Source organism: Carassius carassius, chromosome 26 (genome assembly GCF_963082965.1).
Source record: "Carassius carassius chromosome 26, fCarCar2.1, whole genome shotgun sequence".
NCBI lineage: Eukaryota > Metazoa > Chordata > Actinopteri > Cypriniformes > Cyprinidae > Carassius > Carassius carassius.
Window position 1 is genome coordinate 2,905,356 of NC_081780.1, and position 12,985 is coordinate 2,918,340.

Genomic DNA, 12,985 nt, shown 5'->3' on the forward strand with positions numbered 1-12,985 from the left:
ACGGTTATCAGCCTGGCATGAACCATTGTGAGGATTTAAAAAATCTTCTCTCATAGTCTTTTACTGGTTTTGTCTTGCTTTTGATGTCGTCATCATCAGGAGTCAAATTTGCTTTATTGTTGTATTTATCAAAGCATACATCTTTTAACAAAGCATACAGCTTGCCTAAATTCTAATGAATCTACAGAGAGGCTAAAAGTTAATACGGTGTAGATATGAATGGATTTTAAAGTCCATTAGCTGTCAGGTCAGTCATGTGTGTGTAATAATTTAGACTTGTTGTGAATACTCTGTCAATAAACTGTTGGTTGTCTCATTGGATCCAAACATCCGCGTGAGGCTAGGATCTGTGTTTATTACAGGAACACAATGTCTGCTCCGTCTCTGGAGCCGCCGACTGGCGTTGACAGTGCAGGAATGTTGTTGCTCTGATAACAAGTGTCTCTAGCAACAACCGCTTCCACAAATCCTCATTGTTTCTGAATTAGAGCCAGGATCAGTGTTGGTGAAGTTTGAAATTTGTCAATTGTTATGGTTTGAAAAGTAATGCAGTCCTTTAGCATGTGATTAAATATATGTCAGTCAAACTGTTGCCAGAGCAAATCATGTATTTAAGTATAAAGTTACACACTGCAGACTATTTAGAGTTACCTGTCAGGATCATGTCCAGGTCAAGTTTCACTCTAAAATCAAAAAGGTGCATATACATGTTTACTTTTTCTTATTGTTTTAGGACGAAATGTGACCTGGACTTGAGGATGATTTGTTTTGTGAGCATTAACATATGAAAATTTTATAATTAAAACACATCTTCATATAACACATCTTTAACATATTGTTTATAAAACATTATTACATTATTACAAAATTGCAATGTTATAAATAGTTTCACTCATATAAGTATGAAGTTTCACTTCATATGAATAAATTGGAATAAAATACATATACAGTGGAATGCGAAAGTTTGGGAACCCCTTGTAGAATCTGTGAAAATGTGAATAATTTTAATAAACTAAGAAGAGTTTATTACAAAATGCTTGTTCTTTTTTTATTTAGTACTGTCATGAGTAAGATAGTTTACATAAAAGATGCTTTTAGTCCACAAGACAAAATCTCTGCCAACCAGAGTTTGTTAACTGTTCAAAAGTTGAAATTAAAATCTAGGGGTGGTGGAGCATTTGCCATAGCCGCACCTAAACTTTGAAACACGTTACCGATCCATAGTAGAACTGCACTAATATTACATATTTTAAAATCAAAGTTAAAAACATATCTCTTCACGGCAGCCTATGGCTTGTGATGTTGTTTGTTGTCTGATGTTTGCTTGGTTTGTATACATGTTTTTTACAACATAGTACATCGTATTGGTCAACTGTAGTCATTTTTAATTGTGCTTTTTAAATAAATTGAGACTTGAAAAAAAAAGGTGAAATTATTAAAATAACCCTCTTCAAAAGTTTGGCAACCCTTGTTTCTGTATGTGGTTACCTGGGTGATCCACGACTGTTTTATGCCTTTTACTGATTTATGCCTTCGTTTTAGTTTTTGTATGTTTTAGCTGTGAATGCCATCCACTTACATTTTGAGACTGATTGACTGCAACAGTTTGAGTTAAAAATCTTGGTTTGTGTTCTACTGAAGAAACAAAGTCACCTACATCTTGGATGTCTTGGGGGTAAGCAGATAAACATAAAATTTTCATTTTTGGGTGAATTATCCCTTTATGAGATCTCTTCAAAAGTTTTCACCCCCCAGCTCTCTCATGCATTTTCACAGATTCTGCAAGGGGTTCCCAAACTTACACATGCCACTGTAGATAGATATATCTACTGTTCATCCATTCGACCATAAACATCATATTCTTTGTAGAGCAGGAAGTTCTTCAGTGCCGGGGGGAAAGGAAAGGTGCTCATGAACTCTGGGTCATTCAGTTTTGTCAGTGTCATACGTCTCCTGATAACCAACCTGGCCTGGTGTTTCAGAGAGCGTGGCTTCCCTAATACCAAACAGACATAAAGAAATTGTTATTTTTTGTGTCTCATAAAGGTTTGGAAAGACATGATTGGCTAACAAGTGTCTTACTAAGGATGTCACAGATATCGGGCCACTCCTCCTGTCTCTCCAGAATAAGTTGCAGTTTAGAACAGATGTGCACATGATTCACGTAATCCAGGAGTGTCAGCACAGTCCTCCCTGCCAAGTGTGCCATCCATGCCACGCTTATAAACTCGCAAAACTTAAAAACAGAATAGATTGCATAATTAGGCCACGTATAAATAGATATTAACCAAAAATGAATTGTGATCACTTCATGCATTGTTAGAGTAATAACAATAAAATGCACTCACATCTCTTAAAAAAAACAGTAACAGTGCAACATTTATTGTGACAATGCATTCTACATTAAACCTGATTTACACCGATATGAGTTGGGTTTTAAATGTTCAAGGTGCACTGCTATACCTGCATAGGTAGCATCTCGTAAAGCTGATGGTTTTCAGGTGGTTAGTAATAAGACGCATGTTTTTGCGCATGCAAAATCCTGCAACTGTTAGTGAATTCACTACACTGTTTTCTAGACCCCAAACATGATTCTTACGGTTACTTTATTTGCTGCAGTCTTGACTTGGTATGACTGGCTAGGAGCCTCTGCCCAAGTGTGTGTTGTTACACAGTTGTCGTGGTAACATTCAAAGCAGCTTTCTGCATGGTAACCGTTGTTAAGGAGCAGGCGCAGCATCATTTCATCTTTGATGCAGTACTGCAGTGCCGTAGGAAATAAGGTGTCGCTGACGACGGAGAAGACACAGTTGACATCTGCTCCATAGGCAAGAAGCAGCCGTGCCAGCTCGTATTTCCCAGCTCTGACTGCCACCAGGAGGCAGCGCAGTGGGTCCAGGTCGGGCGTTGCACCTGCTTTCAAAAGCATCTCGGCGCATGTGACGTCTCCATTGCAGACGGCGAAGTACAGCGGGGTCTTCCTCATGTCACCGTAGTTTTCGGAAATATGGCAGCCCAGGATTGCATTGACATCAAAGCATTTCTCGATGAGCAGCTCAAGACAATCAGCCTGGCCTCCGTCTGCCGCAGAATGAACCGGACTCATCCCAGACAGACGGATGGCCCTCTTAGTGGTGATGGGAATGAATCGCTTCAGAGCCCTGTCAGGTTAAAGAGAGAATATATTTATTAGTGTGGAGATGTCTGGTAAAGTGTGGCGAGATTGGTTTGCTGTGCTCTCACAGGCAGTGCCCCTCGTAGGCTGCGCGGTGAATCGGCAGCTGACAGCAAAGACTGGCTACATTAGGCACTAATCAAGTACTAATGAAGTACTAATCAATGCAGTCCAGGTTCCCACAACCTGCGGCGTCATATAACACACTGTCTCCATTTGAAGCTTGTGCTGTGACATCGCCCCCTAGAGGTAAGAGCAAAAAATACATTAATTTTGGGGCAATGATCCTGTAATGCCTTAAGGCCGGGACACACCAAGCCAACGTCGGGCCATCGCTGAGCATCTGTCGAATTAGTTTGTTGGGTGTGTTCCATTCATCAGCTCTCGACGGTGGAAGTTTGTCGTATTTTGGGGCCTCGGGACCATCAGCGTGCCCGATAATTAAAACAAAGAAGATGGAAACGGTTAAATAAATGGAATGTTTATAATTTTACATGATTCTTACCCAGGCATTCCAATATGCAATTTCAGAACAACATGAGAAAGTTATCAACGTTATTGATACTACAAAATGGTAAGCAAGCAATGCTTTATTTAATTTCCATATATTTGCGTCTATCTCGTATATCTTTGATTTTCGGCTTCTCCTTTTGAATGACGAATATTTTCTAGTGATAGCTACTGATTATAGAGCGCTAATACCTCTCAAGTGGTGCAGAACGCACGTGTTTAGTTTGCAGTCGGCTGTAGTCTCTGGGGTGTGTTCATGTGCCACTTTTTGGTCTGATGCGAGGTGACCATCGGCTTTCGTCGTCGCTAGTTCTTAGTCGTTAGTTCTTCGTCGCTAGTTGAAGTTGGCATGGTGTGTCCCAGCCTTTTATAGGTCACTCAGCTTATTTAATCAAATGAATCATTGTGTATAACTCTTAATATAATAAATAAAATAAATTATTTTAAACATGGAAAAAAATACCATAATGGCATCGACTTGCTTCATACAAAACTGAATCGCTCAATGTACATTTGCCTAAATTGGTCATAGAGACCTGTTCACACCCACTATAAACATAAATACTGTATATTAGTGTACACAGACAATAACATTGTTTATTATAAGCATGAACTGCAGTTATGCTATCTGCCACTTTAAATGTTCAAGCTCAAAATTAATAAAATAAAATTTATATATGCATTTTATTTTGTAATAAAAAAAATTGTGTATAGTTTTGAAAATATATTTTTTAAATATATATTTTAAAAGCATTTAAAAATATATTTTGCCCTTTATATTTCAGTCCAAAAAATACATTCCTTAATTTCACACTGTAACAAAAACTTTATTTGTTGCCTATAACAAGTGTGAACATAAAGTAACACATTTTAATAAATAAAATAAAAAAAGAAGTAAAAAGTATTGGCAACTGTTTGATTGGAGATTAATTTCCTGCCCCTGAAATACTAATGGAAATATATAGGTGCAAAAGAATATTGTGAAAAGGTTAATTTATGCACTCAGTACTTGGTCAGGCCTCCTTTAGCACAAGCATCAGTGAGGAGTGGCATGAAGCGATCAGCCTGTGGCTCTGCTGAGGCACTGTAGAACCTTCAGCTTGGATCAACTGTTTCTCATCTTTCATGTTGGCTGGCCAATCAAGCACAGTCATATCATGGTCAGCAAATCACTTGGAAGTGGTTTTGGCACTGTGAGCAGGTGCTAAAGTCCTGCTGGAAAATGAAATCGGCATCTCTATAAAGCTTGTCAGCAGATGGAAGCATAAAGCACTCCAAAATCTCCTGGAAGACTTTGAATTTTTGTTTTTTTATTTGAAAGGAGGACTTTGGAGCACCGAGCAACAGTCCAGTTCTTTTCCTCCTTAGCTCAGGTCAGATGCTTCTGATGCTGTTTCTGTTTCAGAAGTGGCATGGTAGCCCTTTACCTGAAGATGTCTGAGTATGTGACTCTTGATGCACTGACTCCAGCTTCAGTCCACTCCTTGTGAAGCTCTCCCAAGTGTTTGAATCGGCTCAGCTTGATAGTATTCTCAAGCTTGCAGTCATCCCTGTTGCTTGTTTACAGCCCCATCTTTCAGTAATGACCTTCTTTTACTTACCCTCTTTCGGGAGTTCACACTTACATATAATAAACAGAGTAAAGGTCATGTGTATTTGGCGTGCTCTCCGAGGGGAGGGCTCAGAGCTCTGAGACGGATCTAGAGATATTCAGACTTGCATACACCTGACTTACCATGTTCAATAAGGATTGCCAGTATTTCTGGATGGCCGTACTCTGCGGCGATGCCCAGTGGTGTGACCCCATGACCGTCCCGTCCCGTGGCCTTCCCCCCGTGTCTCAGCAGCAGCATCAGGATGTCCATGCAACCCACTTTAGCAGCCTCATGGGTGACTGTCCATTTCTTCAAACAAACCTGCTGCACGAAGGCGCCTGCCATTATCAGTGCATCAACCATCTCATATGAGTTTGCCCTCACAGCTGCAAAAGGAAACGCAGGAATATATGATCCTGAAACCTAGTGTAAGAACTAATGCAAAACCTGAAACAGTGTTACATTATGCCACATTTTCATATACTTCTACAAAACCATGATGCACTTTCTTGCACAAGCCAGTGTGACTAGTCTGATGTATTTAATGCTATTTTTTATAAAGTTGGGCATGTACAGTATGAGGTGTAATCTTAGACGAGGGGGTGAATTTAATTTAAAAGTAAAAATAAATATGGCAAGATACAATTATTTTAATAATTTAAATTGTACAGTATTTTGTGCTGAAGTAATGCTGATTTCAGATTGCGAAAATATCAATATGAAAAAAAAGTGTTTGAACACTGTTTGGTCATTTTTATCACTGCTGATGAGAATTATATATAATTATATATAATGAATAAATATGTTTAATTGTCATGAAAATAATGCCACAAATAAAATAAAGAAGTACATAATAATAGTCTTAAAAAATATACATTTGAAAAAAAAAAATATTTATTAATAACAATAATAATAATTATTATTATTTTAGGGCAAAATATAAAGTTAATTAATTTATTACCTAGGGAACTAATGAAAATGTAACTACTGATTGAAACTCCAACAAAAGGCAAGACTCATTTAATGATTATTTGGTGTTGTTTTGTTCTAATACCCAGCAGAAGTGGAGTCTCGTTCCTGCTGTTCATGTTGTGTGGAGATGCTCCGTGTTGGAGAAGAACCTTCACGTTCTCCACATGTCCTGCTTGACAAGCCAGAGTCAAAGCGGTGTCTCCGTCGGCCGTCATCCCCTCCATGCTCAGCTCATAGGATGCTATTCAAGAAAAAAAGATGCACAGCAAATGCCTCATTAGCATATCTAATTATTTGCCACTCATTTGTTTGCACTCTGCTCTTACCCAGGAGGACCCTGTCCAGCACTTGGACATCCGGCTGGACTGAGGCTCTGTGCATCGGAAGCCAACCTTTGCTGTCTTCTTCCTTATAGGCATCACTGTATTTATGCAGCTGCTTCAGTGCAAACACATCACCTGGATAATATAACACACATAAGCATAATATCAAGCCATTGGGAAACCAAAACAGAGCATTGATATTTAGGCACGCGTATGAATTACCTTGATCTATAGCAGATAAAATCTTGAGGTTTTCATCGGTGGCTGTTTCTAAAGTGCTGCATGAGAAAATGTGTGAGACTAACACAAGGATACAAGTATGTTGAAATAAGTATAATACTGCGCATACCTTAGCGGTTCATTCAAAACGGAGAGACCGTGAGTATCTTGGAGGCTCATTCGAATAACAAAGTCAATGAGCTGATCTTCATCCATTTCGTCCATGTAGTCCATTGTGTTTCAAAGCTCAAAAAAGATGCACACATGAAAAAAACTCCATTCTTAATGAAAACTTGATTATGAAACTGACACGAATTTCCGGTTTTCACTGTGAATACCTCCTGAGGGTTCTTGATAAACTATAGGAAGACATGACTTGTACCTCACCGCGTTGCAAAAGACAGACTGACTTTGTTTTTGTTCACAGATCTGGAGGATATATTTAGTGCTGACCTGCTTTCTCTTGGCACTCTGAGAATGTGGGTCACTTTGACACGGTGAAAGGATTTGAGTTCCCTGAAGTTTAGCGGCTCACAATCACACATGGTGCAAACACACAGTTTGCTTTCTTAAAACCGAGACATAATGACACATAATAAACTGTACAAGACTGATATAAACACACATTCTCTAAATGAGGATCATTGCATAATGTTCAATGTTTATATTTGTGCTTAATGTGCAAGGAACTGTTGCTCATATTCAGTTTTTGAATCAATTTTGGAACCTAATCAATTTGACTGATTTGAATGTTAATGTCTGTTAATAATCCTGGAACATCTGCCTTTTTACAATGCAGAAGTTTTGCACTTAATATATTTGACATAAAAAGACGTCAAAAGAAACCAGTAAAATATGGAATGGATGTGCTCATGAATATTGATTAGGTTATACTAATGATATTTGGTGACCATAAATAAGCTTCCAGGCACTAGACCTTTTAAAATAAACTATAATTCATTTTACTGTTAAAATGTCGTCTAACTTTGACCATATGTATCCTTAATTAGGTTTCTATTATGTACATGCTAATATGATTAACATCAATGGCTCTTATAAAAGATAAATGCAGAAATAGATCCCCTCTTCACTAATTATATGCCAATACCACAATTGAAAATCTAATCTGTTGCCACTATGAAACAAACATAATCAGCAGTTACACAGAATGAAGGTTACCATTTAGCCATGACATAACCACTGTTGTGGTTTTATTTTCCAGGACTGTGAGTAAAAGCAGACACACAGAGCACCTAAAAGGGCCCCCCCCCCCACCCCCCCAAAATTAAAGTGCTTCACTGTTTTAAGCTGGAAATTGTTACATAATTTTATTATCTCTTTATTCGACATTAAAAATGTTGTGTTTGCTGTTGTTGTTGTGCACTCAGAAAATGTATCAGAAGTTTAACCTAATGTGGTTTAAAACACAGGATTTCAGCATGATATATCATGATCATCAGAACCAAACAGATGTTTTTAGCAGGTCCGAGCTGTAATGGTGCAGCTCTGTCCTGGAAAAGGTGGTGGGGAGCAGCGGTTCATTTGCATTTAAAGAGACAGGCCCAAAAACAGTGTTTCTGCCTTCACTCAAAATTGGCATTTTGTTATAATAATGTTATAATAAACGATCTGTGTAGTATTTTGAGCTGAAAATTCACAGACACATCATAGGGACAACAAAGACTTATATTATATACTACATATTGTAAAAAGGGGTATAATATGTCTCCTTTAAAGGATTCAAACAAAATTAATCGGGACTGTTAAGATTTTAAAATAGATTTACAAATATGTTAATCTATCTATTGTAGCATATAATTTTTCTCGGAATAGGTTTTTTTTTTTTTTTTTTTTTTTGGTGCTGTTGTAATTAGTCATTTATAAATGAATTTAAAACAAGATCTTCCTCTATGAAGAAATTATAGCTACCTGTAGTAATAATTTGCAGTATTGCAATTCATACAGTAATTCAATAAATTACTGATTACGGCATCTCCGAAAAAAACTCTAATATATTTTAAGTTAATATATTCATATAAAGTGAAATAACCACAAGAGGGAGCAAGTCATCACCTCCTACATTTAGGCAAAAATTAAATTGAAGTAATATTTCTCACCTTTGTGTCGTTCTTATTCCCTTCTTTCTTTTTCAGGGCACAGAAATTTGACTTTTTAGTAGACGTCTATATCTTACATATTTAGTAGCCTATATAATGGCAGTGAATAAAAATTATTGTGATAAAATTAGAGAAACTTAACACAATTAAACGTACTTTTAAGAAACAAAGTATAATAGTGTTGTTGTGCTATTCAATTTGTACAGTATTCATATTATTCAGTATTCTGAAACTTACACTATATAATTATAAGTAGTATTATTTAGAAAGACGAATTAAATTTTAAGAGGGCTAAAAAATTTTTTTTACAAAACAATAATCAAAACAATCATTTAATGTTTAAAACTAAGATGACATACAGAAATTAACTAAAAGAATTAACAAATTAGCCAAATAACATTTAATATTTTTTTAATTGCAAGACAAAAGAAATACAAAGACAAAATAGCACTGCATCATATTTAATAAACTAATGAAGATAAAAGCTTGCAACTGACGTCACACTCAGTCGACGGAAGTTGTGTTGTTGACTCGCGCGCTAGGCAGAAATGGCTGGTGTGATCAAGAAGGTACGTTCGGAGGTCATTAAAATATATTCATGAAAACTATTGCTTTTCATCCGTGAATGAAGCTTGTATTTAAATAATAGAGCGTTTGAATATCTCTGCCTTTTTTGTACAGTTGTCCTCATCGTTTTTATGTATAGCAATGCTTGAGTCGTGTTTTGTTTTGGTCGATCGTGATGGCAAGTGTAAGTTAGTGAAACCTGAATCATCGCCATCGTGCATAAAATATGGTTTATAATGATACAAGTTAATCGTTTGACGTTTTAATGTCCTTTTGGAGCTGTAAATGTCATGCATGGGAAATCAAGTTGTGTGTTTGACACTTCATCGTAAGATTTATACGACTATGCATACATGCGTTGATGTCTTTATAGCATTATTGTGTAATTGTCATTTCAGAATTGCTTAATTGAATATGCACGTGTCGTGTATCAATTGTTAAATGTCGAATGACCGTTGTTAATTTCATTAAAGAATAATGTTCATACATTTTTTGTTAGACCACAGGCTTGGTTGGCCTTGCCGTCTCCCACAATCCACATGAGGTGAGTGTTTTGATTTTATTTCGATTAATTCTCATTTTTATCCGCATGTACTGTCTGTTTTGTTATCTCTCGCTAAATTTAGAGGAATTGTGCATATGTGATTGCCAATGCCAGCTATTAAATAGTTGTTTTCTCTCTTGAAGCGTCTTCGGATTTTGTACACAAAGATCCTGGGCTCTCTACAAACCATGCCTCAGGATGCTGCCTACAGGAAATACACAGAGCAACTGATCACCGAGAGGTTCAGCCACGTCAAATCTGTAAGATATTGAAAATATTCTTTACTTTGGTAAACAAATGATATTTAGATTGAAGTGTTATCTTTAACTGATAAAAGAGATTGTATTGATTTTGTATGCTTGTCACTTTTTTGCTATAAAGGAGCCAGATGTAGTAAAGCTAGAAAAGAAAATCAACTCTGGACAGATTGAGGAGGTTATTTCACAGGTTAGAAGATCTCAAATCCTCATTTGCAGTACGTTTATAGAAGGTGAATACAGTGTGCTGTACCTCAGTCTGTCTGGTGTCTGCAGGCCGAGGCGGAGCTGGCTTTGTCCAGGAAGATGACCGAATGGAAACCATGGGAGCCTTTGGTAGAAGAAGCACCGGCGAACCAGTGGAAATGGCCCATCTGACGTCTCATGATGTTCATGTGCATAGTATGTTTATATTAAATATAAAAAGTGTCCATTTAAGTTGTGCATTTTCTTTTTTTTCTTCTTTTATTTACAGCTCTTTGTCAGAGTTGGAAATTCTATCTTATATGATCTCATCATTTCTAAGAGATGCAATAAAATATTTTGAGCTCATGTGAGGTATGAGAAATGCATAATCTATTACACAGTCGATCACTAAGTTTTTTCCAGTGACTTAAACAGCCAGCAAAAAAGAAATTTGCCTAAATGAGGGCCTCGTTTAGAGTAAAATATGTATTGGAAAATCAATTTTGATTTGAAGTCGGCACAGCTATAAATGACCAAAAATACACATCAGAAGCCAATCCATTTTAAGATGAATAAAAAACACAAATAATGCAATGAAAAGGTAATTAATCAATATTTTGTGTTTTTGCATTTTTATGAATTTGTGCTATATAATTTGTGTAGGGACTTGAAAGGTCATGAAATCTGAACGTGTTTTAGGAATTAGGAAACTTTTAAAAATGTAACTCATTCAAATAGTAAAATTTTAACTAAATAGCATCAATACCATAAAAAGGTTGGAAACATAATTAGAGCAAACTACTAATGCTTTTCCATTTATTTACTTTTAGTAAGTTGACTTGCCTACAGACTTGATGTTAGTTATTACATGTTGTCTCTCAATATCTTGAAAATAGAAATGTATAACAAGAATTATGAAACAAATCAACCAAACTTCAACTTCAACCAAAATATAATTTTTTTTAGATCAGTTCCATAAAAAGGCAGCAAAACAATTTGATCAAAACACTGGTTTTTCTCAATTTTTTTTTTTTTTTTTTTGACAACTTTCTATATGTAGTCTCTCAATGTCACTTTTATAAGAACTAGACAGTAAAACATAAAAAAGATTGTCATACTGACACTTTTGGAAAAGTATTTCAATTCAATTGCAAACATTTTGTGGTTAAGCAGTAGAACCTCAGTGGAAGAAAATACAATGTTAAGAAGTGACAAGCACTAGAAGAAATAATGTGTGTGTGAAATCCCGTTTTGTTTATTTTGACTGTGCTTTCTTATATCCAAGTATGTCCTGTGTTAATGCTTTACAAAACACCCAAGTGATTAGACAATTTAAATAAAAGCTGTAAATATGGAGATATTGAGATGTGAAACAGCGTTGATTTAAATCTAGAAGGATGCAGTAAGACTTCTAAACATTACAAATTATAATCGTACGAAAATGTCTGTTACAACATATCAACTAAGTTAATAAAAAAAAAAAATCTTGAATTTCTACAATTAAAAATGAAACTGCTACAATAACAAACATAGCAACAACAAAAAAGAAGCTCTAGTCATATAAATGTATTTTGGTCTGTTGGTGTGGCCGATGGTTTTATACATTAGAATCACACCTCTCTCTTCTGTACTATGAGGCTACTTTCAAGAAAGCTTTTATATCTAAGATTTTTTACCCCCAAAATAGATACCATATGAAATCATCTGCCCTGCTACTTATAAATATTTCTTCAACAGTTATGTCCGACTAAACCTAAGACACCACCAGCAATACAGCAGTCACTGCTTTTCCAAAGAGTAGAAATTTTGGCATTAGTTACAACAATAATATCATATCAAAGAATTTGAAAGTACAAAGGTAACAAAAAGGCACAATAAAAGACCAAATGACAGTATATCCTGTACCCACAGAGTCCATGTATAGACTTTGGGAGGGCTTCAAAACGACTTTCTCTTGACTCAGTGTATGTTTCCTTGGGTGAGGTGTGACAGAGCTCTGTATGCTACATGAGAGACTCCAGGCTTTCTGAGGGGTTGGCGGGAACCGTGCCGTTGTTTTCCGAGTAGTGAAGAGCTCTCTCGTCCTCCTTGGTGCTCACTAAACTCAGGATTGCTTTGTAGAGAAACTGATACTGATCCTGCAGGAAGATATTAAAGGAAAAGTTCACCCAACATTTACTCACCCTCAGGTCATCCAAGATGTAAAAAATTAGTTTGTTTCTGCATCCGACTTGTTCATAGTAATGGATGCTCTGCAGTGAATGGGTGCCGTCAGAATGAGAGTCCAAACAGCTGATAAAAACATCACAATAATCCACACCGCTCCAGTCCATTAATAAACATCTTCTGAATCCAAAAAGCCATCTTCTGTTTACACTCTCATTCTGACGGCACCCATTCACTGCAGAGGATCCAGTGAGGGAATGCTACGTTTCTCCAAATCTGATGAAGAAACAACCTCATCTACATCTTGGATGACCTCAGGGGAGGACATTTGGAGCACATTTTCATTTGTGAGTG

General features: G+C 36.5%; 3 protein-coding genes across 7 annotated transcripts in view; 1 reads left to right on the plus strand and 2 right to left on the minus strand.

Annotated features, from left to right (window-relative positions):
• Nucleotides 1-1,739: 1,739 nt before the first annotated feature.
• asb15b (ankyrin repeat and SOCS box containing 15b) lies at nt 1,740-7,212 on the minus strand. Its single transcript, XM_059510657.1, is given in 9 exon segments — nt 1,740-1,996; nt 2,083-2,236; nt 2,600-3,161; nt 3,244-3,418; nt 5,421-5,666; nt 6,335-6,493; nt 6,579-6,710; nt 6,798-6,853; nt 6,925-7,212. Coding segments are annotated over 9 exon segments (1,758 nt in total). The 5' UTR covers nt 7,029-7,212; the 3' UTR covers nt 1,740-1,826.
• Nucleotides 7,213-9,402: 2,190 nt separating this feature from the next.
• Nucleotides 9,403-10,717, plus strand: LOC132106228 (NADH dehydrogenase [ubiquinone] 1 alpha subcomplex subunit 5-like). 2 transcript variants are annotated; one of them, XM_059511861.1, is made up of 5 exons: nt 9,403-9,480; nt 9,978-10,022; nt 10,166-10,282; nt 10,404-10,469; nt 10,556-10,717. In XM_059511861.1, the coding sequence occupies exons 1-5, from the start codon at nt 9,460-9,462 to the stop codon at nt 10,655-10,657; spliced, it is 351 nt and encodes a 116-aa protein (XP_059367844.1). In that variant the 5' UTR covers nt 9,403-9,459; the 3' UTR covers nt 10,658-10,717. The 2 variants fall into 2 exon arrangements, with proteins under 2 accessions (XP_059367844.1, XP_059367843.1); XM_059511860.1 differs by having other exon boundaries at nt 9,439-9,492.
• A 768-nt stretch (nt 10,718-11,485) lies between these two features.
• The window catches only part of ptprz1b (protein tyrosine phosphatase receptor type Z1b), a 38,546-nt gene continuing 37,046 nt past the window's right edge, over nt 11,486-12,985 (minus strand). For all 4 annotated transcript variants that reach the window (XM_059510661.1, XM_059510659.1, XM_059510660.1 and 1 more), the window contains one exon: nt 11,486-12,603. In XM_059510661.1, the coding sequence (XP_059366644.1) occupies nt 12,469-12,603 (135 nt within the window). In that variant the 3' untranslated portion in view covers nt 11,486-12,468. The remainder of the gene's footprint in view (nt 12,604-12,985) is intronic.

Excerpts from the sequence above, each read along its gene's own strand:
- LOC132106228 (XM_059511860.1), top strand. The coding sequence starts at position 9,460 with ATGGCTGGTGTGATCAAGAAGGTACGTTCGGAG. Across the intron at positions 9,493-9,977 it reads TCAAGAAGGTACGTTCGGAG|ACCACAGGCTTGGTTGGCCT; the intron begins GTCATTAAAATA and ends ATTTTTTGTTAG. Across the intron at positions 10,023-10,165 it reads TCTCCCACAATCCACATGAG|CGTCTTCGGATTTTGTACAC; the intron begins GTGAGTGTTTTG and ends TCTCTCTTGAAG.